The sequence below is a fragment of the Peromyscus maniculatus genome, chromosome 8 (genome assembly GCF_049852395.1).
Source record: "Peromyscus maniculatus bairdii isolate BWxNUB_F1_BW_parent chromosome 8, HU_Pman_BW_mat_3.1, whole genome shotgun sequence".
Taxonomy (NCBI): domain Eukaryota; kingdom Metazoa; phylum Chordata; class Mammalia; order Rodentia; family Cricetidae; genus Peromyscus; species Peromyscus maniculatus.
Window position 1 is genome coordinate 87,183,080 of NC_134859.1, and position 27,911 is coordinate 87,210,990.

General features: G+C 49.0%; 2 protein-coding genes across 3 annotated transcripts; both read right to left on the reverse strand.

Annotated features, from left to right (window-relative positions):
* Positions 1-822: 822 nt before the first annotated feature.
* Positions 823-5,146, reverse strand: LOC121820816 (keratin, type I cytoskeletal 14). Its single transcript, XM_006992867.3, has 8 exons — positions 4,536-5,146; positions 3,255-3,337; positions 2,580-2,736; positions 2,268-2,429; positions 2,046-2,171; positions 1,736-1,956; positions 1,581-1,645; positions 823-1,068 (listed from the first exon to the last, which is right to left on the reverse strand). Exons 1-8 carry the CDS (start codon positions 5,058-5,060, stop codon positions 971-973), a joined length of 1,437 nt encoding a protein of 478 aa, XP_006992929.2. The 5' UTR covers positions 5,061-5,146; the 3' UTR covers positions 823-970.
* A 19,757-nt stretch (positions 5,147-24,903) lies between these two features.
* On the reverse strand, positions 24,904-27,762 carry LOC102917907 (keratin, type I cytoskeletal 16). 2 transcript variants are annotated; one of them, XM_006992869.3, is made up of 8 exons: positions 27,209-27,762; positions 26,668-26,750; positions 26,401-26,557; positions 26,153-26,314; positions 25,935-26,060; positions 25,423-25,643; positions 25,280-25,326; positions 24,904-25,138 (listed from the first exon to the last, which is right to left on the reverse strand). In XM_006992869.3, exons 1-8 carry the CDS (start codon positions 27,698-27,700, stop codon positions 25,044-25,046), a joined length of 1,383 nt encoding a protein of 460 aa, XP_006992931.2. In that variant the 5' UTR covers positions 27,701-27,762; the 3' UTR covers positions 24,904-25,043. The 2 variants fall into 2 exon arrangements, with proteins under 2 accessions (XP_006992931.2, XP_006992930.2); XM_006992868.4 differs by having other exon boundaries at positions 25,280-25,329.
* Positions 27,763-27,911: the final 149 nt, after the last annotated feature.

Consider the following 27,911-nt stretch of genomic DNA (forward strand, 5'->3'; position numbering starts at 1 on the left):
AATTTTATGGTTGGGGGTCACCACAACATGAGGAACTGTCTTAAAGAGTCACAGTGTTAGGAAGGTTGAGAATCACCTCTCTGAACTGACTTAGACTCAGTTCTAGACTGGCTCATACCAGGGAGATAAGACCACCAACAGAGCATGAGTTTTTACCTTAACTTCACAAAGTTTGGGGGGACTAGTGAACCCCATAACAATGCACACAAAGATGACTACTTATTTGGAAACAGGATATACAAAGAAAATTTGTAAGTTCCAATACAGAGTCATCTTAAAGGATCACAAAATCATTAAGAATCCTTAACCAAAGGCCAGTGGGATGGCTTAGCAGGTAGAAGAAGCACTACTCAAACCTGACAACCTGAGTTCGATCCCCAGAACCCACCTCAGAAGAAGAGAAGCAACTCCCCAAAATTGCCCTCCAACCTCCACATACACACTCTGACACAGGTGCATCTGCACTCACACACACATATTGTGCACACACAATGATAATAATAATAATGTTTACAACTTTATTTTAAAGAATACACCTAGTACACTGCCTGGCACCTAAAGGCACTCCATATCTGGTGAATGTGTGGACCAATGAATGAATGAGGAAACACACCTCTGCCCTAAGAGATCTCATGACCTGGTACACACAGCCACCTATATCTTCTGAGGTGGTGAGAGCCAACCTGGGATCTGAGCCAAGCCCACCCCCGGGCCCTTTCTCCCAGTCCCAGAGGCCAGAGCCAGGTGCTTGCCTAAGCTCCAAAGGAACACTACCCACATTCCTCCCACCCCCACTCCTGACAATGACCAGGGAGAGAGTGATTGTGCAACTCAGAAAAGAAGCTTTATTGATTGCCAGGAGGGAGGAGGGTCACGTAAAGGGTGAAGTGTGTGGGGACAGTAGAGGGGTTCTTTCAGCAGTGTCTGTGTCCACACATGGGCCTCTAGGTCTGAGCAGTGCCTAGTAGCCTCAGTTCTTGGTGCGCAGGACCTGCTCATGGGTGGAGACCACCTTGCCGTCATGCACATCCATGACCTTGGTGCGGATCTGGCGATTGGTGGAGGTCACTGGGGAATGGGAGAGAGAAGGCGTTAGCGGAGGTGGACAGATGAAGTGTTCTGAAGTGGCAAGAAGCCAAGAAGCTGAGGAGTGAACTGTCTCCTGATGCCCTCTGTCCCGATTTCCACCTCACACACTGCTGCCAGGGCATCCTGTAGTCATACAGTCTGTGTCCTCAGACTGGAGCATTCAGCTGGTGCTGCCCAACTAAACCCAGATGCATTAGAAGATCCAACTAAACCCAAATACATCAGATGGCCCATCTAGGGTGCTGTCCGTGGTGCTGATTTCCATTATCGTGGCGTCTACCCAGACACCCATTGGAGAAACAAGGTGAAGGTCGCCAGTCCTAGCCCTAAGGAGAGTTAGGAAATGGCTTTTTCTATCTGAGGAGACTCATAGGGGATACTGAGTAAGAACATTTAGCTTAACCCCCAAGAAAGTCCTAATCTAGGCCCTAGATCTGCTGGAAGATCTGAAGGTTCTCCGGAGCCCAGGCACAATGGAAGGAGAGTCTTACCGTCTCTTGATGACTGAGAGCCAGAGGAGAACTGGGAGGATGAGGAGAACTGGGTGGATGAGAGGCTGTAAAGACAGAATAGTGTAGAATGTTAGACGTTTGGGGGACATTTATAAAGAGAAGGGGTGTGGACTAGAGGTGGGTCAGGCACTTACTGGGCATCCTCGCCCTCCAGCAGGCGACGGTAGGTGGCAATCTCCTGCTCCAGCCGGGTCTTCACATCCAGCAGGATCTTGTACTCCTGGTTCTGCTGCTCCATCTCACAGCGCAGCTGAGCCAGCTGCTCCTCCACGCTGCTGATCATCTCCTGGATCTGAGACAGCTGCATGCAGTAGCGGCCTTTGGTCTCCTCCAGATTATTCTCCAGAGATGCTTTCTGTGAAGGAGAGAAATGCGGTGGTGAATCACTGGGAATGGCCATGCCCCTTCAATGAGTCCAACCTCTGTGTGCAACAGCATCCTTACCATGCTGAGCTGGGACTGCAGCTCAATCTCCAGGTTCTGCATGGTGCGTCGGAGCTCAGAGATCTCACTCTTGCCGCTCTGCACCAGCTCGCTGTTGGTGGCCACCTCTCGGTTCAGCTCCTCGGTCTGTGAAAAAGAGAACACCATTCGCACCAAAAAAAAAAAAAAAAAACACCTGGAAGGCAGGCAATCTGCATCCCTTCCTCTCCAAATGACACCCACCTTGGTGAAGAACCACTCCTCGGCATCCTTCCGGTTCTTCTCCGCCATCTTCTCATACTGGTCTCGCATCTCATTCAGGATGCGGCTCAGGTCCACACCAGGTGCTGCATCCATCTCCACATTGACATCTCCACCCACCTGGCCTTTCATGGAGGCCATCTCCTGCAGAGGCAGAAAAGTCCCATAGTTAGAAGCCTCATGGCTGACAGGACTTTCTAGCAAGAGGTGATCCTGGCCTGAACACTGCCTCCCCATCTGCCATTCTATTGCTTCTCTACATTCACCCTTTTAAGCTGGGTGTTTAGCTCTCACCTCCTCGTGGTTCTTCTTCAGGTAGGCCAGCTCTTCCTTCAGGCTCTCAATCTGCATCTCTAGGTCAGCTCTGGCCAGGGTCAGCTCATCCAGCACCCGGCGCAGGCCATTGATATCAGCTTCCACACTCATGCGAAGGGTCAGCTCTGTCTCATACCTGGAATGAGGCAAGAGAAAAGGAATGAGCTATCCATCCCAGCCACACTGAAAGCTTTGTTCTCTTCCTATGTGTATTATTCCCACAGTTGGCACCCAGGGGTGTTGTGGGGAGTCAGTATTAGACACAGTACCCATTGAGTGCTTAGGTCTGAACATTCCTACAGTCCAGGGAATAAGGATCATCATTAGGCATTCACCTGAAAAAGGCACCTCCAGCTACAGCCAATAAGGCTCAAGGCCTCCAAATATGACACCTACTGCATTTTAGGGACAGGTGGGAGGAGTGCCGAGCACCTCTCCCTAAACTGATGGCTCTCACATCTGGCTGTGGATCAGAATCACCTAGGTTACAAATAACTGAACTGAACTCCCAGGGTGGAGTCCAACAGTCTTGCATTTTTACAAGCACCCCAAGGGGTTCTCCTGGCACCATCCCACTCTGGTTAGGAAGCACTGATCCAAAATGCCCCACCCTGCAGACGCTGGAAGCTCTGAGCCACCACACTGAAAACGTACTTGGTGCGGAAGTCATCAGCGGCCAGCCGGGCATTGTCGATCTGCAGGAGGACATTGGCATTGTCCACAGTGGCTGCAAGGATCTGTAGAATGGAAAAGCCACGGGTTGTTTGTTAAACAGATATCTGCAGGCAGATTTCACTGCAGCCTGCACTGACCGGCCTTTCTCCCTAGCTCTTGCTTGACTCTTATTCTCCTCATCCCATGTTCACCACAGCAGCCTGAGAGACAACCTCACATAGTCATTTTCAACGCAAGACTTTGACTCCTGGTCAACAGAGGAGCTGTGCATAGGTCAGGCCCCAGACTCAAAAGCCCTAGAATTCAGGTCTTATTACTATCACTCACCTGTAAAACCTAAGATGGGTCCTGGTGTTTCAAAGTCTCCCTAAGGCTCCCTACATACCTTCCATCTTCCGGATCCTCCTCTCCACACAGGACAGCCCTATCAGCCCTCTGCACACATACATATTCCTTTCTAAGCCCATGGGGCATGGACCTCAGGTGGGACTTTCCCAAGAGACAAAACCCAACTTGCCCAGGGGATTAGAAAAAAAGGAAACTGGAGAAGAAAAGCAGACAGATGGATCCCTGAGCCTGGCTGCAGTCCCTGCCAGGGACTTGTCTAATTTCCATAATTTATGCGAGGCACTAGAGCCAAGCAGGTTAAACTGGAGCAGGAAGAAGGGTTCTGAAAGCATAGCCCCACCAGAATCTCTGGTTCAGGGTAAATAGATGGGCCTCGATGAGTTGCGGCTGTGGGTTTTCTATGTCTGTCTGGCTATAGGGAAAGGCCAGCTGGAGCCAAAGCGCATGGGCGGTGGCGGCGGCGGCAGCCCCAGCCCAGACTAACAAGCTAATGAGTGGTTTGGGTGTCTAGCTCGCGGTCCCGTTAGAGACTCACTCCTCCCTTCTGCTGGAGAAGATAACTGCCTCCTGCAGCAGAAGGTGGGCCGCCAGCACTCTGGTCTCAGCCCTGCCCCTTCTCTGCGGTGTGATCTTTAGCAAGTCACAGCACCTCTTAAAGCTTGGGCTTCTTCCCCTGCAAAATGTTAAGGGCCGGAACCGTTGGTCTCGTGTGGGCTAAGAATTGAAGCTGAGAAAAGCATGGGGAAAAGCCAGGAAGGGACACCATCTTCTCACTGGCCAGCCTTAGTGGGGATGTTCAGGGCCGCAGAGAGAGGGATCTGGGACTGGACGCTGTCCTGCCTAGGAGTCTAAAGATGACCTGAAGCATTGGAGGAAATCTGAATGGCAGGTCCTGCTGCCCAGTTGACCCACCTTGCTCTTCAGGTCCTCGATGGTCTTGAAGTAAGGGCTGTAGTCTTTGATCTCAGTGGGCCGCTGCCTCTGGTACCAGTCGCGGATCTTCACCTCCAGGTCAGTGTTGGCCTCCTCCAGGGCTCGCACCTTGTCCAGGTAGCTGGCCAGCCGGTCATTGAGGTTCTGCATGGTCACTTTCTCACTGCCCACCAGGAGCCCATCACCACCACCGAAGCCGCCAAGACCGCCACCAAAGCCACCACCAAAGCCACCACCAATACCGCCACCGAAGCCACCACCAAAGCCACTACCCAGGCCGCCCCCAAAGCTGCTGCTGCTGAAGCCCCCACCATAGCCACCCCCAATCCCACAGGCTCCCCCAGAGGAGAAGCGAGAGGAGCTGACTGACAGGCCCCCATAGGTGCTGGGAGCCCGGCAGGATCCTCCAGTCAGGACGGAGGAGATGCGGCTAGAGCCACCACCAATGCCACAGGAGCCCTTCATGGAGCTGGAGGAGGTGAACTGGCGGCTGCAGGTGGTCATCGTTTTGCGAGAGGTGAGCAAGTGAGCAAGTGAGCCGGCAGAGAGAAGAGAGTGCTACTCAGGTAAGTCAGAAAAGGATGGTAGTGCTTTATAGTCAGGAGTAGGGGGCGGGCCTGATGGTTTCCATTCCCCTTGGCTTTCATCACTCACAGGCCAGCGCCAACTCCCCAGCAGCTCCCTCCTCTCCTCTGCCTCATCATGTCTGTCATATTTTACTGGAAACTCATTGTTTGAAGTGTTTGGGGCTTTCTCGTCCCGCCAGGCATGATTCATCAGGGGAGGGGTGGGCCTGGAGGCTACACTTTCCCATGAGGCCCTGGGAGCCGCAGCCCTTAGGAACCCGCGCTCTGGGCTCAACCAGAATGACAGAATAGGACCTTACCACACTGTAAACCTGCTTACCTGTTAATCCCCATTAAATGGCGGTGGGGCGGGGGGAGGTCTTTATTACACATAGAGAAAGCTCACCATAGCAAAAAGCAGGCATCTAGCTGGAGAAATACCAGAATGGCCACCCTCAGCACTACCTAGGGACTGGCCATGATAAAGGGTCTGTCACAGCTTCAGCCATCCAGGTGGCTCAGACTCCAGGCAGTTCCCCTCAGCCCTTGGTACAGATCCTAATATCCACCACGCACATGCACACAGACCAGTGACATTAGCTATTAAGTCACCAAAGGTCTCACGGACACAGCCAGAGACACTGAGGAAGAGCCTAGAGTCAGGTGCAACCCAGGACATGACATTTCTCAGAGCCTCAGTTTGCTCTTCTGAAAAGTGGGAGCAAAGAGCACCCACCCACTGTTTCTATGGCAGACAGCTGGGGGGGGGGGGTGTCCAACGAGACAATGACGTTGAAGGTTTTTGTCAACTTTGTGTGGCATGGAGTCTGGCCGGAAGGTTAGTGCTTATTTTGGTCTCAAAGCATATGAGGACACATGGCTGGGACAAAGCAAACTTTTTTGTTTCTAGCCTCAGATGTCAGGAGAGCTGAGGCAGAGAGACAGAGAGCTGGCTCAGACACCCTCACTTGATCCCCTGTGGAGCTCACCCCAGACATGTGTCAGGGAGAAATGCTGGCCCCGGGGAGTGGGGTGGGACTGAGTCAAGGATATGGCCCAAGTGGACATGGGGTCCCTGACTCCTGAGTCCCTGAGGGGCAGGGGACATCTCCAAGAGCCCAGTTAGTTCTGCTTCAGAGGTTTGTATACCAAGTTTCAGCTATCCCGTATCTAACATGCTTGACAAACTCCCAGAACACCCACTTCCTGCCCCCCACACCCTCCTGCCAGCCCCTCAGCCCCACGGACCCCAGCAGGCATGTTGGGAGGAATGTGGTCCTGTCTGGGACTGCCTGGCATGTCCTATCTTCCCAGACAGGCCCCAACAGCCCCCGCTGAGGCTCCTACACTCTTCTTAGTATCACCTGCTCCCAGAAGGGAAGCAGCGCCTCAGACAGCCAACCCCACCTGACCCTGCCTGCTACCAAAGAGAAGTCAACACCCTCCCCACCACAGGGCTTAAGAGCTCAGAAGACAATGCTAAGGCAGACTATTGAGGCTGAGGGCTCCCCCAAATCTGACTCTCTAAGGACTAGCAAGGATATGAGTAACCTGGAGCTCCACCCGGCTCCACCCACCCCTGACAGACACTTCTAATCTCTTTGCAGAGAAGATTCTCCACAACCGTGACCCAGCCCTTCACTCTCCCCAGCATGAGGTGGAGGGGATTTGGACTGAGAGATGGATACTTTCTGTTGGAAACTGTGTTGCTGTTGGGTGCAGTAAGAGGTAGGGATCTCCTTCCTGGAGAAAAAGACAGAATCCTCCCTGCCAGTGCTTTCTCCCACCCCCTACCTCTCCCCCTCCTCTTCTTCCCCTACCCCTCTACTCCTCCAGTTTCTCCTCTCTCTGCTCTTCCTCCTCCTCCTCTGGTCCTCATCTATACCCTGCTCCTCTTCCTCTCCCACCCTGCTCCTCCATCTTATCCAAACAGAGATAGCAAGGAATGAATGTCGGATAAACACACACAGTCTAAGAGGAGACGCTTGCCAGCCCTCCCCACCCTAGGCTCTGGTTCCCCCAGGTAGATACGTCAAGGTCAACAGACACAGGCTCCATGGCCAAAGGGCTGCCAAAGGATTTGGGGAAGGGGCACCAGACAGTCCTCTCCTGTCCCCATGGTAATGATGATGATGATGACATTTTCAGGACATGCAGTCTCCGAGGCAGCAAAGGTTAATGAGTTGGAATGGGTATCAGATAGGCACCTCTGTCTGCTGGGACCTGGTGTACCCCTACCTCCTGTGAGCATGTTCTGTGTGAGCACCATATCTGCCCCTCCCTCTAGCCTGCCCCGGGACAGGGAAGAAAGGAGGGGCTTAGGCAGCCAGCACTCTGTGGTTAGTGAGTCTCCTACACCTCCCTGCGGTGGGGAGACCCATGCCAATCCAAACAGGTGAAGGGACTGGGCCAAGCAGCCCCCACACTGCCTCATTGTGTGCTGAGGCCTGGGTGGAGCTAAGGGATTACATCTTCATGGAGGAGGAGCCAGGGCTAAGAAAAGAGGCACAAGCCTTGCCCTAGAAGCCCACAGTCTAGAGATAGAGAGATACTGGAAGAGACTGTCCCTACCTTTGGAAGTCTTTGGCCTGGAAGAAAGAGAAAAGGCCTTCAAAGTTGCATAATACAAGAGCAAGCCTGCGAAAACTAAATACCGCCCGCCCATGTCTCAGGGCTGTGTGTGTCCCAAGTCATCACAGCCTCGGCAGATTCCACAGTGAATGCCTATTTCCCCCGTTCTGGAAACCACATGCCCCCAGAGAAGATGGAGGGACCACACTCCCTCTGAAGATCTCGGGAAGGCTCCCTCCTGACCTCCACCAGGCGTCTCCTGGAGTCCCTGGGTTCATGGCAACAAAACTCCAAGCTCTCCCTTTTTCTCCCCACAGCCTTACCGTGCGTCCATCCCTCTTGTTCTGTCTCTCACAGTTGCACTCATTGGATCTAGTGCCCCCCCCAATCCAGTGTGACGTCATCTCAGTCCTCATCTGTCCCTGCAGAGACCCTACTTGCACGTAGCCTTGACTTTGGGAGGACACCACTCACACCCTGTGTTAGCAGACTGGGTGCCGGTAGCCAGCTGTGGAGGAGGCAGGGAAAACTTGGCAGAGATAATTACGGTAAGAGGTGGGCAGGGCCAGTCTGGAGGTTTCTGGGGAGAGGAGCTTTGAGCTGTACATGTTAGGGTGCTGGGTGCAGGGCGGCAGGGAGATGGGGGCTTCTCAGTGCTGCCCCAGGCTTCCCACTGCCCCTCCTTTAGCTCCTTCACAAACACACAGCTGCTCTGAGATAGAGCAGTTTTATTTTTGTTTCTTTTGTTTTTATTTTTATTTTGGTTTTGGGTTGTTTTTGTTTGTTCGTTTGTTTTCTTCTGGTTTTGTTTCATTTGAGATAAGGTCTCCCCATGTAGCCCAAGTTGACCCCAAATTTGTAATTTCTGCTTCTATTTCTTACATCCCAGTGCTGGGATTATAATCCCTTATCACCCACCATGCCTGGCTATTTTTATTTTTAAAAATAATTTTAGATTCTCAGAAGTTTTCAAAAAGATATAAAACTTGATCAGGCTTGGTAGTGCATGCCTGTAATTCTAGTTCTTGGGAGGTAGAGGCAGGGGAATTACCCTCAAGGCCACTGTCAGCCATACAGCAAGTTTGAGGCTAGCCTAGGCTACATAAGACTCCATCTCTTTAACAGTAATAATAATACATTTTAAAATTGCAGAACAGAGTTCAGAGAATACATTCGTACCCTTCAGCCAGTTTCCCTCGATGTGAACCCCTCACGTAATCACTGTACAGTTTTCAAAGCAGTAAGTTACAATGTCACTAGTCAAGCACAGGCATTCCTGGAATTTTGCTGGTTTTTCCAACAGTGTTCCCTCTCTGCTACAGACTATATATTGTGGATCTCATGACACATTCACTCATCTGGTCCCCTGAGCATCCTCGGGTCTAGGGCAGCTCCTCCACCTTCCCTGACTTCCATGACCTGGACACCTTTTGAACAGTACTGACTGGCTCTCCAGTAGAATCTCTCTGTTCCTGTTTCCCTGCTTTCTCATGACCAGACGGGTGCATTTGCCAAGAAACCCACACAGATGTTGCGGCATCCTTCCAAGCATCGTATTAGGTCAGAGGACAGATAGATACCTTGCTGTGTCTTGTTGCCGCTAAGTTGATGGTGTACACAGGCCAGGAAAATTCCTATTTTATCCTAATGAACATTGTGAAGGAGAGACCTAGAGGCTGTACATGAGTCTGATTTCCCCTTCATCTTTGACCTCCAGCGTATGGTTCTGTCAATGGGGGAAAAGAACTCTTATCACCCCTTGGGCTCAAGAATCTGACTTGTTCTGGACTCCCTAAAGAGCTGTGGTTCCAGAACAGGCCTGGGGGAGGCAGGAGTCCACACCTAGAGAAAATACTCTTTGGCTCCCTCCTCTACCCCAAGTCAGACTGAGTGTCCTGGAACCATCTCACTGCCCAGTCTAGAACATTTCCATGCCGGCTTCCTTTAGAGAAATTCTCTAAAGTATTTCTCTTTTGTTATGTGGAAGGCAGGAGTAGAGGAGTAGATTTGCGGGGGGGGGGGGGGGGGGGGGAGGTGTAGAGCTGTTGGTATTGGGGTTTTTATTTGACTGCCTGTTTGCTTGTGACAGGCTCTAACTATGTAGCCAGGCTGGCTTTGAAGTCACAGTCATCCTCCAGCCTCAGCTTCTTGGTTCTGGGATTATAGACAACCACCATGTCTGGTCCAAGCATTTTCCTCATTCTGTTTTCTCTTGGCCCCGTCCAGCCCCGTGGGAAAGAAATAGACAGTAAAGTCCTCCCAGACACAGGTGTGAAATATGGTCCCCAGTCCCAAGGCTGGCCTTCCCTATTTTTCCTGATAAAAGGACCTTCCTTCCTTCTCTTCCAGGCCCCTAAGCCCCACCACCCCCTCCCTGCCAAGCCTCAGAGAGAGGTCTCCTAGCACTCAGGGCTCTCATTTGCAGGGAAGCTGGGACCCAACCAGCCTCTACTGCAGAGGACAGGGATGGCTAAAACATTTTGTCCAGAACAGACCAGCAGGCAGGGATGTAGGCAGGGAGCCAATCAGAAGCCGAGAGTAACTCCCCCAAAGCCGAGAGTCCACTTTCCTCCAGCGAGCTCTGCCATTGGCTGGTTGCTGGTATCCCAGGTCAGCCTGGCCATCTGAGTCATGTGTCCTTATAAGAACTTGGCCTGACTCAGCAAATATGCTGGGTCAAGCACGTTGGCACGGGAAGCCTGTCCAGGCTGCCTAACTGTGCTACAAAGCCTATGAGACAGAGACTGTGCCCCACACTAAAGATGAAGATTGGGGGTGTGAGGACATCTCAACTTCTGCAGCAAAGGAGCTGCCTCATATGGTCCAGCTCCTGCTTAGCCTGGATTCAAACCCCATTTGTCAAGGGCAGGTTTTCTTCTACTAAAAGGTGCCTCCCCAAGAGACCTCAACCTAGACTCTAGACTAACGTCTTAAGTTTACAAATGGGAATATAAGGCTCAGAGGGCTAAAGGGATGTGTAAAAGACACACAGAAGATCCCACTTTTTAAAATGTTAAAAATGTTATAAAAAAAAAAAAAACATTTAACAATGCCACCAGGGTCTGGGAGAGGTAGAGTAAGAATATATACAGAGTGCTCAGTCTGCACCCCAGGATCATATCAAGGTTAAGAACACAAGTGGTCAGATGACTAAGATCCAACAATAGATCTGGTTACTAACCACCCACTGGTTTCTACCACAGGGAACATACAGCTTTCATTCTCCAACCATTACCCATGATGCTCCACTGTGAACCAAGCCTTCAACAGGCCAGGCTCATTGCAGGCACCTACATCCCTATCCACCTCCCAGCCTCTGTCTTAATTTCTACACCTGTCCTGTATCCCTTTCCAACTCCCTCACTCTCCTTTGGACCCAACCTCTGCTCCATCTGACTTTAAGATATGATTTCTACTCGCATTGAGCAAATGCTCAATAAAGGACAGATGGAAGGCAGAGGCAGGTGGATCTCTGTGAGTTAGAGGCCAGCCTGGTCTACAAAGCAAGTTCCAGAAAAGGCACAAAGCCACACAGAGAAGCCTTGTCTCGAAAAACCAATAATAATAATAATAATAATAATAATAATAATAATAATAATAGACAGATGGACAGAGGGATGGAGGGTGGGATATCAAGGAGGAAGAGAAGAAAAGGGAGTGTAGAAAAAGTGGATAGATAAGATGGATGATAAATAAGTGGTCAAATGAATGAAGGGGTGGTCAGATGGGTAGATGGATGGAGGGTGGGCAGATGGATGCATAAATGCAACGAAACAGAAATGGAAGGATGAGATGGGGGATCCAGGTGATTAGCTCGGTGTTACAATGCTTGCATAGTATGCTTAAGGCTCTGGGTTTGATCAAATGCGGGCAGGGAGCACAAGAATAAATAAACGAGTGAAAGTAGGATGAGTGGATGGATGGATGGATAAATGGACAGATGAACAGGCAGAAGAGACAAGAGCCGTGGGTGAGCAGATGTGTGAAGGAAGGCAGTCTGACCAGCCAAGGGCAGAGAGAGTGAGGGTCTTTTGCTGATGTTTGAGGATCGGTGGGGTACCAAACCAGCAGAGGACATGAAGAATGACATCTCATTTGCTCAGGGAAGCACCTAAGCTGAGCAAAGGAGACAAGAAACCTGCCCGATGGAAACTACAAGCAGCTAAGCCTGGCTGCAGCTCTCAGCTCAGAGCTGGGTCTGCCTGATGAAACTGCGAGCAGAGACTGGGGATGAAGAAGGTGGTGAGACTCTCAGTCTCCATCCTAACAACACTGGGACTCCCTCGGGGCTCTAGGAAGTGGTGCCATTGGGCTGTTGACCGAGACCGCCATGGTGTCCTCATGGAACATACCTGGAGGGACAGGTAGAAAGGAAAACGTAGAGGACTTACCACTGTCCAGACAAGGAATGGTGTTGGCTCAGACCTCTCCTCTCCCAAGAGGGCTCACCCTATCAGTTCAGGCCTCCTGGCTTTTCCCCAGGCTCAGCCTTGCTACTGTCTCTGGCCTGAGTCCTCCTACAGCTCACTTCAATGCCTTAGAGGCTGCAAAAGTGCTTCACCTGGTAGGTACTTAGCATATTAATTCACTGTGGTTGCTCTGGTCTGATGGGGGAGCCCTATTCTTTGCCATTGAGGCAGACTGATGGCAGAGAATGAATAAGCTTTATTCTGCAGGCTGAATGGAGGCCAGAGCCGGGAGGCTGCCAGGTGGGGTAGGTGGCACACGGAAGGCTTCTGGAAAAGAGAGCATTGACTCAGGGTCAGAAAGCAGGAAAAGCTCTGGAGGGTGGAGCAGGGAGGGCATTTTCAGCCAGGGGTGGGGCTGTGGGAACTTCACCACCACAGAGTGAGTTGCTAGAGAGTCAGCACTAGGGTCAGAATAGCTGTGTCAGGAATCCTGAGCCACCAGGACTGGAGGATGGGGACAGAGAGACAGAAGCTCAGTAGTTTTACCTCAAGGGTAAAAGGTAAAGGAGTCTTTTCCACCAAGCAGGAATGTGAGAGCAGATCCAAAGTCTTGCGGTCCATCTGCTCCCCAAGACTGAGGGAAGTTGCTTAGGACTGTGGGGGTGGGGGGAGTAGAGTTCCCACAGTCAGAAAGGCTGAGGTTCAAGGCTGGGTACTAAAGATCAGTTTGGGGGAAGCCCAAACCAAGGTACCTGAATCTTTGAATTTTAATAAAGTCAGTTGTATGTCAGAAAAACATTTAACAACCAGGGAAGAAAGGAAACTACACTTTGATCATACATTCATGGTAAATTGCATTACTACAAGAAGTGGGTGGATGCTGTTGCTGTTTTCTACCAGCTCATGTTGCCACACCTTCCCAAACTCCTGCAACTTGTGATTGTGGTTACCAAACGCAGTTCTGGCCTGAATGCCAGTGGACATGTATCATCAGTCAAGAACCTGAGTGATGGGGCTGCAGAGATGGCTCAGGGCTTGAGAGCACTGGCTGCTCTTCCAGAAGACACAGGTTCGATTCCCAGCATTCATGTGGCAGATCACAAGCAGATGTAACTGTGGTCCCAGGGGATCTGATGCCTTCCCTGGCCGCTGCAGGCAGCATCCACACATGTGGTGCACAGATCTATATGCAGGAAAACACACATACACATACAAAGAAAAAGACAAAAACCTAAAGGGCTTCTATATGTAATCAGAAAAGCTTGAATGCTGAAAAAAAATGGTTCTGGTAATTTTTATTGTTTCCAATTTAATGGCAACAGACATGACACATTCCTAAGATCAGTTTTCAATAAGCCAGATATGATGGCTCATGGCACTTGGGAGGTGGAGGCAGGGGGGATTAGGAATTCAAGGTTATCCTCAGCTACATAGTGAGTCCAGCCTGGGCTACATGAGACCCTGTCTTAAAAACAGGGAAACAGAACAAAAAGAATAATTTTCATTATTAACACTTTTCCTTCCAACTTCTAAGTCTAAAAAAATAAACCAGTAGCTCAAGCCCCAACGTGTACTGTTTGTTGTTTTCACTGTGGTTAACATCCGCCGTGGATAATTTGAAGGAGTCAAGGTAAAGTTGGGAAGAGATGTACAGTAGCATGCCATTGTATATCACGTCTGCTATACAGATAAAATGGTTGTTAAGTAACCTTGGTGGCATAGATACTAGTAAAATAAATTAGAAGTGACATGTTCCAAGAATTTACTGCCTTTGTTTTAGTATATTTTACTTAAATTACATTTACATGAATTTAATTGTTAGTACTGACCATGTTCAACACATCGGTTCACAAAATTCCTGAGGATTTAACGCTGGCTCTGAAGAGTCAGTTATAAGCAGGCTCCAGCATGCCAAGGAGCCTTGTGCTCAGGCCATAAACAGACCAAGAGGGGAACAAATCACAAACAAAACAACTCTGCCCCTGACTCAAATAAAGTGAAGGATGAGAAGATACAAGTGAAGAGAGCGAGAAGAGTTGGTGGCCTTAGTGATAAGATAGGATAACCTAGGTGAAAGGAAGCAGAAGTCACCCAGCCTTCACCAGATACACCAAGCACTGTCTGTCCCCAGGGAGTCCCATGGGAGCTGGTGGGGTTCCTCCTTTATGCTTTGATATTAGCTGGTCTTTTTCAAAGGATTCTTCAGCAATCCTAGTGTGGGTGATGTCTTGATATCCCAAAACTTTATTTGCATTTTTACTTAACCCACAAAGAAGGCATTTGAAAGAGCTAGAGACAGTGGCACTGATCATATTGATGGTACTAGAGGTGGTTGTGAGAGGGTGGTGGTGGTGGTGGTGATGGTGGTGGTGGTGGTGGTGGTGATGGTGGTGGTGGTAATGGTGGGGTTGGTAATGGTGATAGTGATGGTAGTGGTGATAGTGATGGTGGTGGTGGTGGTAATGGTGGTGATGGTGATAGTGATGGTAGTGGTGGTGATGATGGTAGGGGTGGGAATGGTGATGACGGAAAGGATGGTGGGGGTAGTGGTGATAGTGGTGATAAGACAATGGCACTAGGTTAGACAGGTTCTATTGATGGGGATGGTGGGGATTGTAGAGGTGATGGAAAAGGGAAATATAAAACTGACAACTATTCATTAATTTTTTTTTAATGGACAAAATGAACCCAACTTGAGCGGTTCTCCTTCGGGCTGGCTTAGAGGTAAAACTACTCTCTTAGGGTCTCTCTCCAAAAAGCTAGCACTCACAAGGCTTTATTGTACTATGTCTCATTCCTCGCCCCTTCTCATCCTCGAGTCACAGCAGTAGGCAGGGAGGAGGAACCCAGCCCAGGCAGATCAGCTTATAGGAGGTTTTTATTCCCATCGCCTGGAACCCAACCAAGCCTGCAAGCATTCTTGTGACCATTGGAGCACACAAGGCAAACAGTAGCCATCGTTCAGTCCTTGGTGAGTTCCAGCGCCCAGCCCCCACCACTGTGCCTGGAGGAGGAGTGGGAAAGAGACAATCAACCACGGCGAGACTGTTGAGAAAGAGTTCAACCACCCCGGGCACTGCCCACCCCCACACATGGAGGCACCTGAAGCAGGAGGACAAAGAGCACCTCACCTGTGTGAGGATGCTGTAAGGCTCTTTCCTTAAGGCCAGGGTGGCACCTGATCTATCACTGTAGCCGCACTCTGCACCAGTCCTAGCCCAGTACACCCCCTGCCGGGAGCAACCTGAAGTGGACTAGGGCGGGCCGAAGTCACCAGTCTGCTCCTACAAACCTAACTTCTCTGCAAGCCTAATCAAATCAAGCCAGGCCAGGGGTCAGTTCGCCTACCAGCCATGAACTCTAGGGTAAGTTGCTCAACCTCTTTGAGCCTCAGTTTCCCCACCTGTAAAAAAGGGATGAATCAGGCTGGTGAGTTGGCAGGGAGGCTTGATAGTGGTAACAGGGAGGAGGTGCTTGCTCTGGCTCATCGTTAGGAAGCAGGACACAGATATGTATCTGCAGCCTTGCTGCAAGAATCAAATGAGGCAATAACGGGTTGGGCCATCGAGAAACCGTCAAAAAGGAGCGGGAAGCAGTGAATAAGCTGGTGGGTTTTGCCCACCTGTTGCAGCCTTGAATCCTCATGTGGGCCCCTTTAGGTTATAATACCTGACATGTACCGGTGAGAAGACAGACTTGGAGAGGTGCTGGGTCCACCACATCCTCGATTGCCTCAGTCTCCCCCACTGCTCCACACTAGCTCCTGCGAGGTCTGCATTCCTGGTTCAGCTTTATTCTCTTCCTTGGGCCATCATTTTTGGGTTGTAGAGTTATACTGAGCACAACACAAATTTAAAAATCTACTCTATTAACAAGGCAGGAGCCAGAGAGGTGGCTCAGCAGTTAAGAATCCTTGTTGCTCTTGTGAAGACCCAAGTTCAGTTCCCAGCACCCGCTCGACAGCTCACAACTGCCTGTATCTAGAGTTCCAAGAGATTCGACAGCCTCTTCTGTCCTCTGCTGGCACATACATGTACTCAGGTGCACACACATGCATATGCATAAATTTTAAATAGATAGATAGATAGATAGATAGATAGATAGATAGATAGATAGATAGATAGATAGATAAATAGGCAAGCCAGAATCTCAGTTCAGGCAAACTTTTTGGTTTGGGTTTTGGTTGGGGTTTTGTTTGGTTGAATAATTGGTTTGGTTTGGTGCTTTTGTTTTGTTTTTGTTCTGAGGTACTAGAGACTGAACCAAGAGCCTTCTGTATCCTAAGCAAGCATTACAACCAGTGTTTTATTGGTTTTGGGAACCAAAGTCTCATTGTGTAGCCCAAACTGGCTAATAGGCCTCACTAATACACACATGCAGAGACAGACAGACAGACAGACAGACAGAGAGACAGATAGAGAGAGACAGACAGAGAGAGAGACTGATTTAGTATGGAGTATTAAGCAATAACCCTGGACAGATGTCAGATGGCAAGGAGAGATTCCTCAAAGCGCTGTGGAGAGGGATACACTCTGGAGAGGGATACACTCTGGAGAGGGATACACTCTGGAGAGGGATACACTCTGTGAAAAGCCCCTGTAGTGTTTTAACTTTACCTGTGTGAAATAAACAACAACTGATCCCTCACTTACGTAGCTGCATATTGTATGTGATTGTATGAACGACTAAAGAACAGAAGGACACACACAAGGCTATTAGTGCAGATTAACACAGAAATGGGATAGGAGGCTGATGTGAATGGAGGGGCCGGTGGAGAGGAAGATGTGGTCCAAGGGAGACAGGAAGAGGGGAAAGTAAACACGTTTTCTACATATGCATAAAGTCTTGTATGTGAATATAGAGTACAGAAATTTAACAGAGCCTGGAATGGAGCTTGGTGTAGAATCCAGAGTGTTCAAAACTCTAGCTAGGTTCCATCACACACACACACACACACACACACACACACACGCACACGCACACGCACACGCACACGCACACGCACACGCACGCACGCACGCCATAAAAAAGAAAAAGAAATTAAACAAAAAAATTGAAAACTAAAGAATTAGCTAATGAAGCAGAATGATGCATTCCATAATCTTAAAACTTAAGCGGTAGAAGCCGGAAGATCAGTGCAAGGTCATCCTCAGCTGAGCAGAGTGGCTAGCCTCAGCTCCATGACACCCTGTCTCCAAAAATACTAAAAGTAGAAAGAAAAAAAAAGCAACAATTGCTTGAAGACCACATCAGTTTCCTAATTTAAACAAGACTGCGAGGATGGACGTGATGGCTCAGGCCTATAATTCCATCATTTGAGAGGCAGAAGTAGGAGAATCTTGAGTTTATGGCCAGTTCAAAAAAACCCAAAGACGGGGCTGGAGAGATCACTCAGAGGTTAAGAGCACTGACTGCTCTTCCAGGGGACCCGGGTTCATTTCCCAGCACCCACATGGCAGCTCACAACTGTCTATAACTCCAAGATCTGACATCCTCAAATAGACATATCTGAAGGCAAAACACCAATGGGAGAAAAAACACCCAAAGACTGGGTATAATGCTTGCTTAGTGTGCATGGGGCTCTCAGTTCAACACCCAGTACCTCCAAACAAAAATAAAACAAACACACCAAACTAAACCAATGAACCAGCCAAACAACTTTGGGCTCAAGTGATCCTCCTGCCTCAGCCTCCTGGGTAGCGGGGATAACAGCTGTGCCACGGCTCCAGGCTCCTCAGTCCTTTTGCACTGATTTTTTTTTTCTATTAATGTGACATTCAATGAAGCCCCTGAGCAACTTGAAAATCATCTTCCGTACATATTCATAGATAATGGAAAATAGTCTGGGGGAATTTAAAACTCTGGACATCAAGCGACAGATAAGTGATTTTCTTTTTTATATTTTCTATTTTGTCATAGAGAAAAGCGGGAGAGGAAAGGTGATTCCACTTTATGTGTAAAATATTATAGTTGGAGGAAGAAGAAGGACCCTTGAGGCCAGGTGTGTTAACAAGAAGCAGAAGCAGAAGGGAAGTCTCCAGAGCCGCTGCTGCTGTCTTTGCCTGTCATCCCTGCATCTGCACAAGATCCCCATGAGGAACCTTCGACTACTGGGGGAAGGGACGCAGAGCTGCTACAGCTGTCTCCATAGCAACCCAGATAACACATTAGAGGAAGGGCCAGGTCGAGAACTCCATCCCCCCAGGACTCAAAGAGCGCCTGTCCTCTACAACACCAGTGTCTCCTCATGGAGGCTGCCCTGTGCCCGTGTGATGAGTGTGCCCTCCAGAAACTCCTCTGAGAAGGTTCTGTGAAAGCCTGAGAGAACAGACTTCTAAACCACAGCCCCATGGCTTCACCCCACCCATTGTCACGGAGCCATCCTTACTTGCGAGATACAGGCTAAGGCGGCTGTTGACTAGCAAAACACCAAGCTTGGCCTCTGTTTGTCTTTAGAGAGCGTCAGAGGTCTTAAGCCACAGCAGTGGGCGGTCTAGCGTAAGAAATTGCTTCTCTCAGACACTGGGAAGAAACACTGAACTTTTTATAGCTCTTGGAAACAAAAGACCCAAAGAAAGTAACCCTCACACACTCACCACTCATTAATTTGCGCCAGCAGAGGAGAGTTGCGAGCTATCATTAACTCTTACGCTAGTCTTTGTCTTAGCAATTATCTAAAACAGTGTTTCACAAACGTTGACACTAACTCAGGCGTAAGGAATCCGAGGGTGTGTTCAAACAGACAAGTGACAACGTACGTCGTGAGTATTCAGTCTCCTCATCCAGGCCCAGGAGCTCAAAAAGCAGCTGGGGCTGATTTAGGACTTGGATCAGCAGGCATTTCCAGGTGGAAAAGCAGGTTCCCTGTCTAAAGGAAGTTCCTAGAATCAAGGCTCCATTCCTGCTTAAAATTGCTGGGTATCATTTGTGCACTGTGTGTGGTTTGTTCTTTGAGACAGGCTGGCCTCAAATCACATAGCCAAACATAACCTTGAATTTCTGACCCTCTTGCCTCTACTGCTTCAGTGCTGGGATTACAGGGGTGAGCCCTGATTTATGCGTTACTGGGGGACTGAACCCAGGGTTCTGTGTATGCTAAGCAAGCACTCTACCAAGTAGGCTATATCCCCAGCCTTTACTGTCCATTAAAAGACAACTGTCTTATGTCTGCAAAACGCAGCAATGGACGGGGGAAATGCCATTCCAGCTCTTCAAGGGGTTTTATTAACTGCCAAGCCCCAAAAATACTTCGTTCCCCCATCCCCTCTCTTATTTTAGGCCTTGTTGTGATTTGAATACTGTCCATGCCACCTCTCTCCCCGAGGAACTCGGGCAGGAGCTCAACTCCTGCAGTTATACAGCAATGGTATTACAAGGCAGACACTTAAACTCAACTACAGTATTTGTAGGTGGGCGAGCATCTTTGCAAAATGACCAGGCTTAAATAAGGTCATTATTGAATTTTGGTAGCTGTAGAAGGAAAAGAAGAGAGACAAGATACACAGATATAAATAGGGGCACTCCTGAGTGTCCTACCAAGAGAAGTCCTGTGCCACTTGGGGATTCTACCTACAAGAAGGTCATCACCAGAGGTTGAGCCAACAGGACTCAGAACCAACAGAACCCTAAAAACATAAGCCAAAATAATAACCTTTATGAAGTTACCAGGCATCACATAGTTCATTATAATAAAGCAAAACTAGCTAATACGAACCTCGGTTTCCCTGTCTGTGTAGAGGGAGCCCTTCTCACGAACTTCCCGAGGGTCCAGTGATCAGAGGCAAACTGTCTGAGAACAGTGGTACTGGCCACTCTTAACAACAGCTCCCGCGCCCAGGTAAGGTGTGATCCACAGCCTGTGTTCTGACATCTCGTTCCGAACAATTCCTGTGCATGTGTGCCAGGCCAGGAGCTGTTCAACAGCCCACGTCTGTGTCTCTGTGTAAGGGTCCCTGCATGACATCAGCTCTGAAAGAGACAGATGAATCCCTTGATTAAGGAAGTGCTCGGAAGACAATGCTCAAAGTTGGCGCGGACTTGTCTTGAAAATGACACTCCCGTTCCCTGCTGGCAAATAGGCAGATTGGCACAATGCCTCTTGAAATCAATTTGGCAATACAAATCAAGAACCTCGAAACATTTCTATCTGCTCATTTAGTAATTACATTTCTGAGAACTAGCCTAAGGGAATGATCCAAAAGTATTTAGTTATGAAAGTGTTATGTAGAAGGATGTTCACTGCAGTGCTCTTCCTGTGACAACAGCAGCCACAATTGGTGGAAAGAACACCAAAAATGGACAAAAGCTTTTAGTAATACAGAAGCGTGTTTCATTTATAATATTAATAAAATTGACCCAGGGATGCCACTGTGTCTTAGGCTGCTTGCTTAGCATTCTTAGGCTCTCAAAGTAGATACACAGCACCATGGGAAAATAAAGTTGAATGCAAAATGGATTCAGTAGACTGTAGCTGTAATTATAACACACATAAGTGTTTTCATATGCATGTAAAAATAAGAAACTTGTTACTGGTAGTTGCTTTGGGGTATTGGGGTTTAGGGTTCAGTATGACTCATAAGGTTCACCCTATAATCTGGAAGACAGGGTTGGTGACCATAAAGAGAGAGATGTGTTTGCTGAACAATTAACAAAAATTATTTTTTGTAAAATAATGAGTCAGGCTCAGCAACCTTGAAAGGTGAATATGGTTTCACCACGCAAAGCAGGGATTTCAGATTAAAATGACAAACTGAATACATGGTTTAGTTTCGCCTTCTAAGCACCTCTAGGATGACTGTAATTGGATAAAATCCATGAGGACAAAAAGTAAGAGAAAAATCCAAAGGACAAAGGAACTTACAGCAGTGAAGTGTCAGAATCTGGACAAGGAAAATGAAGTGTTCACCCGGGCAGAGAGCAAGAACAAAGCAGATCACACATCAGAACACCAGAAGGCCACTGCCAGCGAAGATCCGAGACATCTCTGAAAATGAGGTAAGAGTGAGCTGGAAACAGGAGGCTGGCAGGCAGCTGCGGTGGTGCATTCATGCAATCCTAGTATCCAGGAGGCTGAGGCAGGAGGATGCCAAGTTCAAACCAGCCTAGGTTGCATGGTGAGACCCTATCTCAAGAAAACAGCAGGAGGGGTGAGAGGTCTTTTATTTTTTTTAATTTAAACTTATCTTATGTGCATTGGTGTGAAGGTGTCAGATCCCCTGGAGCTGGAGTTACCAACAGTTGTGAGCTGCCATGTGGATGTTGGTGATTGAACCCAGGTCCTCTGGGAAATCAGCCAATGCTTTTAACCACTAAGCCATCTCTCCAGCCCTGGGTTAGAAGCAGTAGGGAAGTCTCCATAGTTCCTCTTTCCCTCCTCACATCTGATAGCTACCGACTACTCTAGCTTTGGACCAGAAGAATCTGGAAGTCAACTAAAAAAAAAAAAAAAAAAAAAAAAAAAAAAAAAAAAAAAAAAAACACTCCCCAGTAGGTGGGAACCAAAAGCAACAACCGGGGCCAAGAACCGGAGTAACACACTGAAATGATCAGTTAAAACATTACAGATTAACAGACTGGGACCTTCCCATCCCCCTGCTCCTGAGTGTCTCCCAGAAAGCTGGTAGGTAGCTTTTACAATCTACACAGAAAATTATAAACATCTTTTCCAAAGAAGTTCCATCTCAAGGGAAATTGACTCTAGATTCAACATCCGGGCACTTCAGTGAAACAGCGTATCCCAGTCAGATCAATCCACAGTAAGATGGTCTAGAAGACAAGCCCTCTGCTGTACACACTCCAATCAGCTCCTTGTAATCTTTCCCTTAAATATGATTGGCTACCAAGGACCAAAAGGAATTTGAGAAGAGTTTCCTGTGTGAAGGATGGAGACGAAACAAAAACAAATATATATATACTGAGGCACTTAGAAGAAAGCTAGAAAATAAAAAATCTAGGGTTGTCTAAGCCATAACTAACAGGCCCAAAGGGACAAAACATCTTAAGTCAAGAACTAAAGGCTACTAACAGTGGGTGGCGGTGGCACAAGCCTTTAATCTCAGCACAGGGCAGAGGCAGGCCTGGTGTACAGAGCAAGTTCCAGGACCTCCAGGGCTATACAGAGAAGCCCTGTCTTGAAAAATCAAAAAAAAAAAAGCCTACTGACAAAATATCCAGAGCTATGGAATATCAAAAACATTGCAGGTTTTTTAACTTTAAGTAATACATTTTGTTGACAAAACTAAGAATTTTTTTCAAAAAGTAACAAAAAAAAAAAAAACAAATTAAATTGAAAATAGGATGAGATACTCATGAAAAGAAAGGGGTTCCAGAAAGAGAGGAAGTAGGGAAAGGAAGCTATAAAAATATGGGAATTTTCCAGAACTTTAGAACTTAAGTTCCCATGCTAGAAGTAAGAATTCATGCCCAATCCAATGGGAGAAGACACAGCTGTATCAAGGCATTACATGTGATAGTCCATTCCATTAGGGAGAAAAAGCACTACGATGTTTCCAGTAAAGAGAGCAGGAACAGAACAGGACAAAGGATCTACAACCAAAGTGGTTTGAGACTTTTTAATAGCAACACCAAGAGCCAATGACGACATTGAAAACCCTCAGATGCAGAGGAAAAACAGTGCCTGATCTAGACTCCTATACCCAACCAAACTATCTAGACTCCTATACCCAACCAAACTGTCACAAGTGAGAGTAAACAAAAGATCTTTCCACACATGAGAAGTTCAACAACAATAACAACAACAAAAAAGCTAACCCATATGAATCCCTTCTTGAAAAACAGCTGGAATATGTGATTCCCTAAAATAGTTGAGGGAGAGAGAGCATGCTCACATAGTAGACTGGAACAGGAAGACAGAAGACCCCAGAAGATATCTTCAATATGAAATTGATAGAAATCCCAGGATGTTAACACATTAAGAGGATATGTATATTCAACAGTAAACCAGGGAATAAGTGAATGGCATATACATAGAAAACTTAAACAAATTGGGTTAAAAAATGTTTATTCCAAGGAAATTTACTGCACTATAAAACATATTTTGACTATGAGGGTTGGGGATTTAGCTCAGTGGTAGAGCGCGAAGCGCAAGGACCTGGGTTCAATCCTCAGCTCCAAAAAAAGAAAATGTTTTGACTATGAATAGTATATAGTCACAATCATGTACGTATTTAACCAAAATTATGTATCTGTTCAGAAAATGGAGAAGTCAATATCTTATAAGAACTACATTATCATCCTTCAGATAGAGGAGGAAGCATTTGATTAAAAAGTGAAGCTAAGTAATCAAGAAATGGAAATAGAAGATTGGCATTTAAAAATAAAGGAGACAATACCAAAAAGAAAGAGCTGAGGTTGAAAGTGGGATGTTAGAAATTTCTTCATGGTTTATTAAAATGCAAAATCCCACACACAGATAATAAAAGAACAAAAGGGGAACCTGAGCCGAATCACAAGCCACGACCAACCCCACCGTCGCTCATTTCCTCTCCACTCTGCCTTTTCTCTTGGTCACCTCCATCCCCCATGAAACCCCCACCATGGACCAAAATGCTCCTCTCAATTGGCCAGTGAGCCAGTGACAGAATTCCCATAACAATGGGAGGTAGGAAAGGAGATAGGAGCCAGCTGGGGAATGGTTCTTCTTTGCACAAGTGGAACACACACACTCGTACACACACACACACATGCGTGTACACACACGCACATTATGCTATTATACATACATAACTCTTTTCCTCTTAAACTCTGTCAGACAGCCAGGGGAAAGGAACAGTTCCTGAGAGGTGTGGACCGTGCAATTAGGAAGAGTTGACTCATAAGAGCAGCATAGGGAAGGGCCGAGTGAGTGCGAGGAGGAACCGTCACCCGCTCTTGAGTAAGGGGGTGCTGATCTCTGTTTTCCTGACTTTGACCAAACTCCTGAGAGAAGAGATGTCTGGTAGAAACTGGAATGGGAGAGACAGATAGAAAGAGACCTACACCCAGTTCCTGGGAGAGAGGGGAAAGGCTGTAGAAATGGTGTTAGCGCCGGAGATGAGTGAAGATGGGAAGTAGGTGTTTCCCAGGGATTCAACAGCATTCAAATGAAGGAACAGTTAAGGTGAGGAGAAAGGACAGGCTAGGAGAAGAGAGATTTTGATCATGACCATGACCCCATCCCAAGGCTCTGCCTTCCCTTCGATACCAAAATCACTCTGTGTGTGTGTTTGTGTGTACACTCACACACATGTGCACTCACAAGCACATACATAATGCTTGCTTGTGTGTAGAAGATCTGTTCCCAAGCCCAACTCTGAAGTTCAGAGATCAACAAAGTTAGGAGTCTTTGGGGAGAAATACCTGAACAGGTGGAGTGGTGTTAACGGAAAGGCATGAACTGTGGCCAGACAAAAAGACCTAGAGTGGAACTTCAAATGCCACATCCTGTATCTTTAATGCAAATATGCAAACTTCCCTGAATCCCAGGGAATCCCAGTTTTTAAACCCAAAATGTCCCTAACTACACCTGCCTTGCAGGGGCCCTAAAGGAGGAGAGTTGTAGGCTCTCTGTAGAAGGCCTCACACAGCGGCTGTCAACACTCATGAATATCCTCCCACCTTGGGTGGCCCACTCCCCCACCATCCACCCCCTGATGACATGGAGACCTTCTGGAAGATCTTCTGAAACACAGTTAGTTCTCCGCATCTCTTTAAGTGTGGGAACCCCAGAGGAGTGCCTGGGAGGCCCCTTCAACTCCTCTCCCATCAGTTTAAACATGGAGATCACACACAAGTTTTGCATCAACCAGAAAGTCAGCTTTATTAGCCCACCACCAGCAGAGGGGAGGGGAGACAGCTGGGGGCCGCGCTAAGGAAACAGGGTCCCGGCTCAGGCCTCCAGGATGTGAGGCTGGTACAGGCCAGGAGGCTCTGAGTGGAGCAGATTAGTTCCTGGAACTCTGGCTTTGGCTCTGGCTGAAGCTGGATGAGCCTTGCTCCTTCAGAATGGACCGAGGCTGGCGAGAGGATGAGGAGAAGGCTGCAAAAGAGAAGGGGGAATGTGTGGTGGGCTCTGGGAGCTAAGTAAGCTGCCAGGCAGGGGAAGGGATGCCCAGGGCTCTGGGAGGAGGGGTTTGGCCCTCACACCACAGAGTCAGGCTGTGGACCCCAAGTGCCTTACCTTCTCGGGAAGAATAGGACTGGCTAGATGAGTACTGTGAGGAGGAGCTGCTGGGGTGGGGTGGGGAAGAAATGGGAGTGTTAGATGTGCTGGGAGTAGCAGGGGGCAGAGGTGCTATGAACAGGGTCTACGGGCCAACTCACTGGACATCCTCGCCATCCAGCAGACGGCGGTAGGTGGCGATCTCCTGCTCCAGCCGGGTCTTCACGTCCAACAAGATGTTGTACTCCTGGCTCTGCTGCTCCATCTCACAGCGCAGCTGAGCCAGCTGCTCCTCCACGCTGCTGATCAAGCCCTGGATCTGGGCCAGCTGCATGCAGTACCTGCCCTTGGTCTCTTCTAGGCTGTTCTCCAAGGATGCTTTCTGTGAGGGAAGGAAAGGGAGAAAGGTTGGTGGTGATGGTCGCTCTGTCTCTGCACTTCTGTCTGGGCACAATTTTGGATAGACGCATGGATCTTGACCCCAGCTGGGGGTAATCGGAAGAGACAAATTGGAGAAGTGTTTCCCCAACATTCTGGCTTCAATGTCTCCATCCCTGTAATGGGTACCACGATGCTTCCAGTCTCATCCCCCATGAAAAGAAAAGTGGAACGGGATGGTGATCCTCTGGAGGGATGGTGACTGGGGACCGCACTGGGGCGGGGTCCTTCATACCATGCTGAGCTGGGACTGCAGTTCGATCTCCAAGCTCTGGAACACTCTGCGGAGCTCGGACACCTCACTGCGGCCGCTCTGTATCAGCTCACTGTTAGAGGCCACTTCTTTGTTCAGCTCTTCAGTCTGAGACAGGAGAGAGGAGGAGGTGTGAGACTCTCTAAAGCCTCCCTGACCAGGCAGCCTGGGGGAGTGAGCACACGTGAGGTAAGTCCCACCTTGCTCAGGAACCAGGCCTCCGCATCTCTGCGGTTCTTCTCCGCCATCTGCTCATACTGGTCTCTCATCTCATTCAGGATGCGGCTCAGGTCCACACCAGGGGCTGCGTCCATCTCCACATTGACGTCCCCACCAGTCTGACCCCTCAAGGCAAGCATCTCCTGGGAAAGATCACACGAGGGTGGTTACCTCTCCTGGGAACCTCACCAAACCAGCCTTTCATCCCCAAACCTAGCAGCAGCCTCACCTCCTCATGGTTCTTCTTCAGGTAAGCCAGCTCCTCCTTCAGGCTCTCAATCTGCATCTCCAGGTCGGTCCTGGCCAGGGTCAGCTCATCCAGCACACGGCGCAGGCCGTTGATGTCGGCCTCCACGGTCTGGCGCAGGGCCAGCTCATGCTCATACCTGAGAGGACAGAGATCAGAGCTGCAGATGGACAGCCCTACTTTTTTGTCCTTGCCCTCTGCCCTCTGCCCTCTGCCCTTTGCCCTCTGCCTAGCATGATGGCTGCTCACTTGGTCCTGAAGTCATCAGCTGCCAGCCTGGCATTGTCAATTTGCAAAATGGGCTGTGCATTCTCCAGAGTGGCTGCGATGATCTAAAATGGGAACAAAAAGATAGAAGGTCTGATCAGCCAGCCAGGGACCCCTCTGCTCAAGGGAGAAGGACAGAGGCGGGCAAAGGAGTCCCCCAAATCCAGTGATCACCTGGCTGGCAGGTCAGCTCCTACAGCCTCCACAGACAACTGGTTACATCTCTACCCAATATGCAGGGTGCAGTTCCAGCTACCACCACCCCTATCCTGGGCCCAGAGTTAAGGAGCTGAACATTCAGCACGAAGTAGCCTCGAAAGCATTAAGAGTCAAGCAAGGTCTTAGTTCCAGCTGAGGCAGGGATGTTCGAAAGAGACCCTCTGCCACTTCTCTAGGTAACTCTGACCATTGGCCCCCAAAAGTCTTTAGTCTTCTTGCCTGTGTATCAGACTCTGTGGAAGTGGTTTTTCCTAAAGTCCACTGTAGTTCTGGCCGCTCAACACGTCATCCCCAGTTGACCCACCTTGCTCTTCAGGTCCTCGATGGTCTTGAAGTAAGGGCTGTAGTCTTTGATCTCAGTGGGCCGCTGCCTCTGGTACCAGTCGCGGATCTTCACCTCCAGGTCAGTGTTGGCCTCCTCCAGGGCTCGCACCTTGTCCAGGTAGCTGGCCAGCCGGTCATTGAGGTTCTGCATGGTTACTTTCTCACTGCCCACCAGGAGCCCATCACCACCACCGAAGCCGCCACCAAGACCGCCACCAAAGCCACCACCAAAGCCACTACCCAGGCCGCCCCCAAAGCTGCTGCTGCTGAAGCCCCCACCATAGCCACCCCCAATCCCACAGGCTCCCCCAGAGGAGAAGCGAGAGGAGCTGACTGACAGGCCCCCATAGGTGCTGGGAGCCCGGCAGGATCCTCCAGTCAGGACAGTGGAAAAGCGGCTAGAGCCACCACCAAGGCCACAGGAGCCCTTCATGGAGCTGGAGGAGGTGAACTGGCGGCTGCAGGTGGTCATGTTGTTGAGGAAGGTGAGAACGTGAGCAAGTCAGCAGCAGAAGGCAGAGAGAACAGCTCAGGGAGATGTGGATGCTGTGGGTGCCTCAGACACCAGCTTCCTTTATATGCACCCGGAGAAGGCGGGGCCCTCCGACTGCTGACTCCAGGTTCCCCTCTGGATTTCGTCACTCGGTCCCGTCCAACTCCTCACTCTGGATTATTCAGCCCAG

Excerpts from the sequence above, each read along its gene's own strand:
- LOC121820816 (XM_006992867.3), bottom strand. The coding sequence starts at position 5,060 with ATGACCACCTGCAGCCGCCAGTTCACCTCCTCCAGCTCCATGAAGGGC. Across the intron at positions 3,338-4,535 it reads TCGAGGACCTGAAGAGCAAG|ATCCTTGCAGCCACTGTGGA; the intron begins GTGGGTCAACTG and ends TCCATTCTACAG. Across the intron at positions 1,957-2,045 it reads TGCAGTCCCAGCTCAGCATG|AAAGCATCTCTGGAGAATAA; the intron begins GTAAGGATGCTG and ends TCTCCTTCACAG.
- LOC102917907 (XM_006992868.4), bottom strand. The coding sequence starts at position 27,700 with ATGACCACCTGCAGCCGCCAGTTCACCTCCTCCAGCTCCATGAAGGGC. Across the intron at positions 26,558-26,667 it reads GCTGATGACTTCAGGACCAA|GTATGAGCATGAGCTGGCCC; the intron begins GTGAGCAGCCAT and ends CTGTCCTCTCAG. Across the intron at positions 26,315-26,400 it reads TGAAGAAGAACCATGAGGAG|GAGATGCTTGCCTTGAGGGG; the intron begins GTGAGGCTGCTG and ends GATCTTTCCCAG.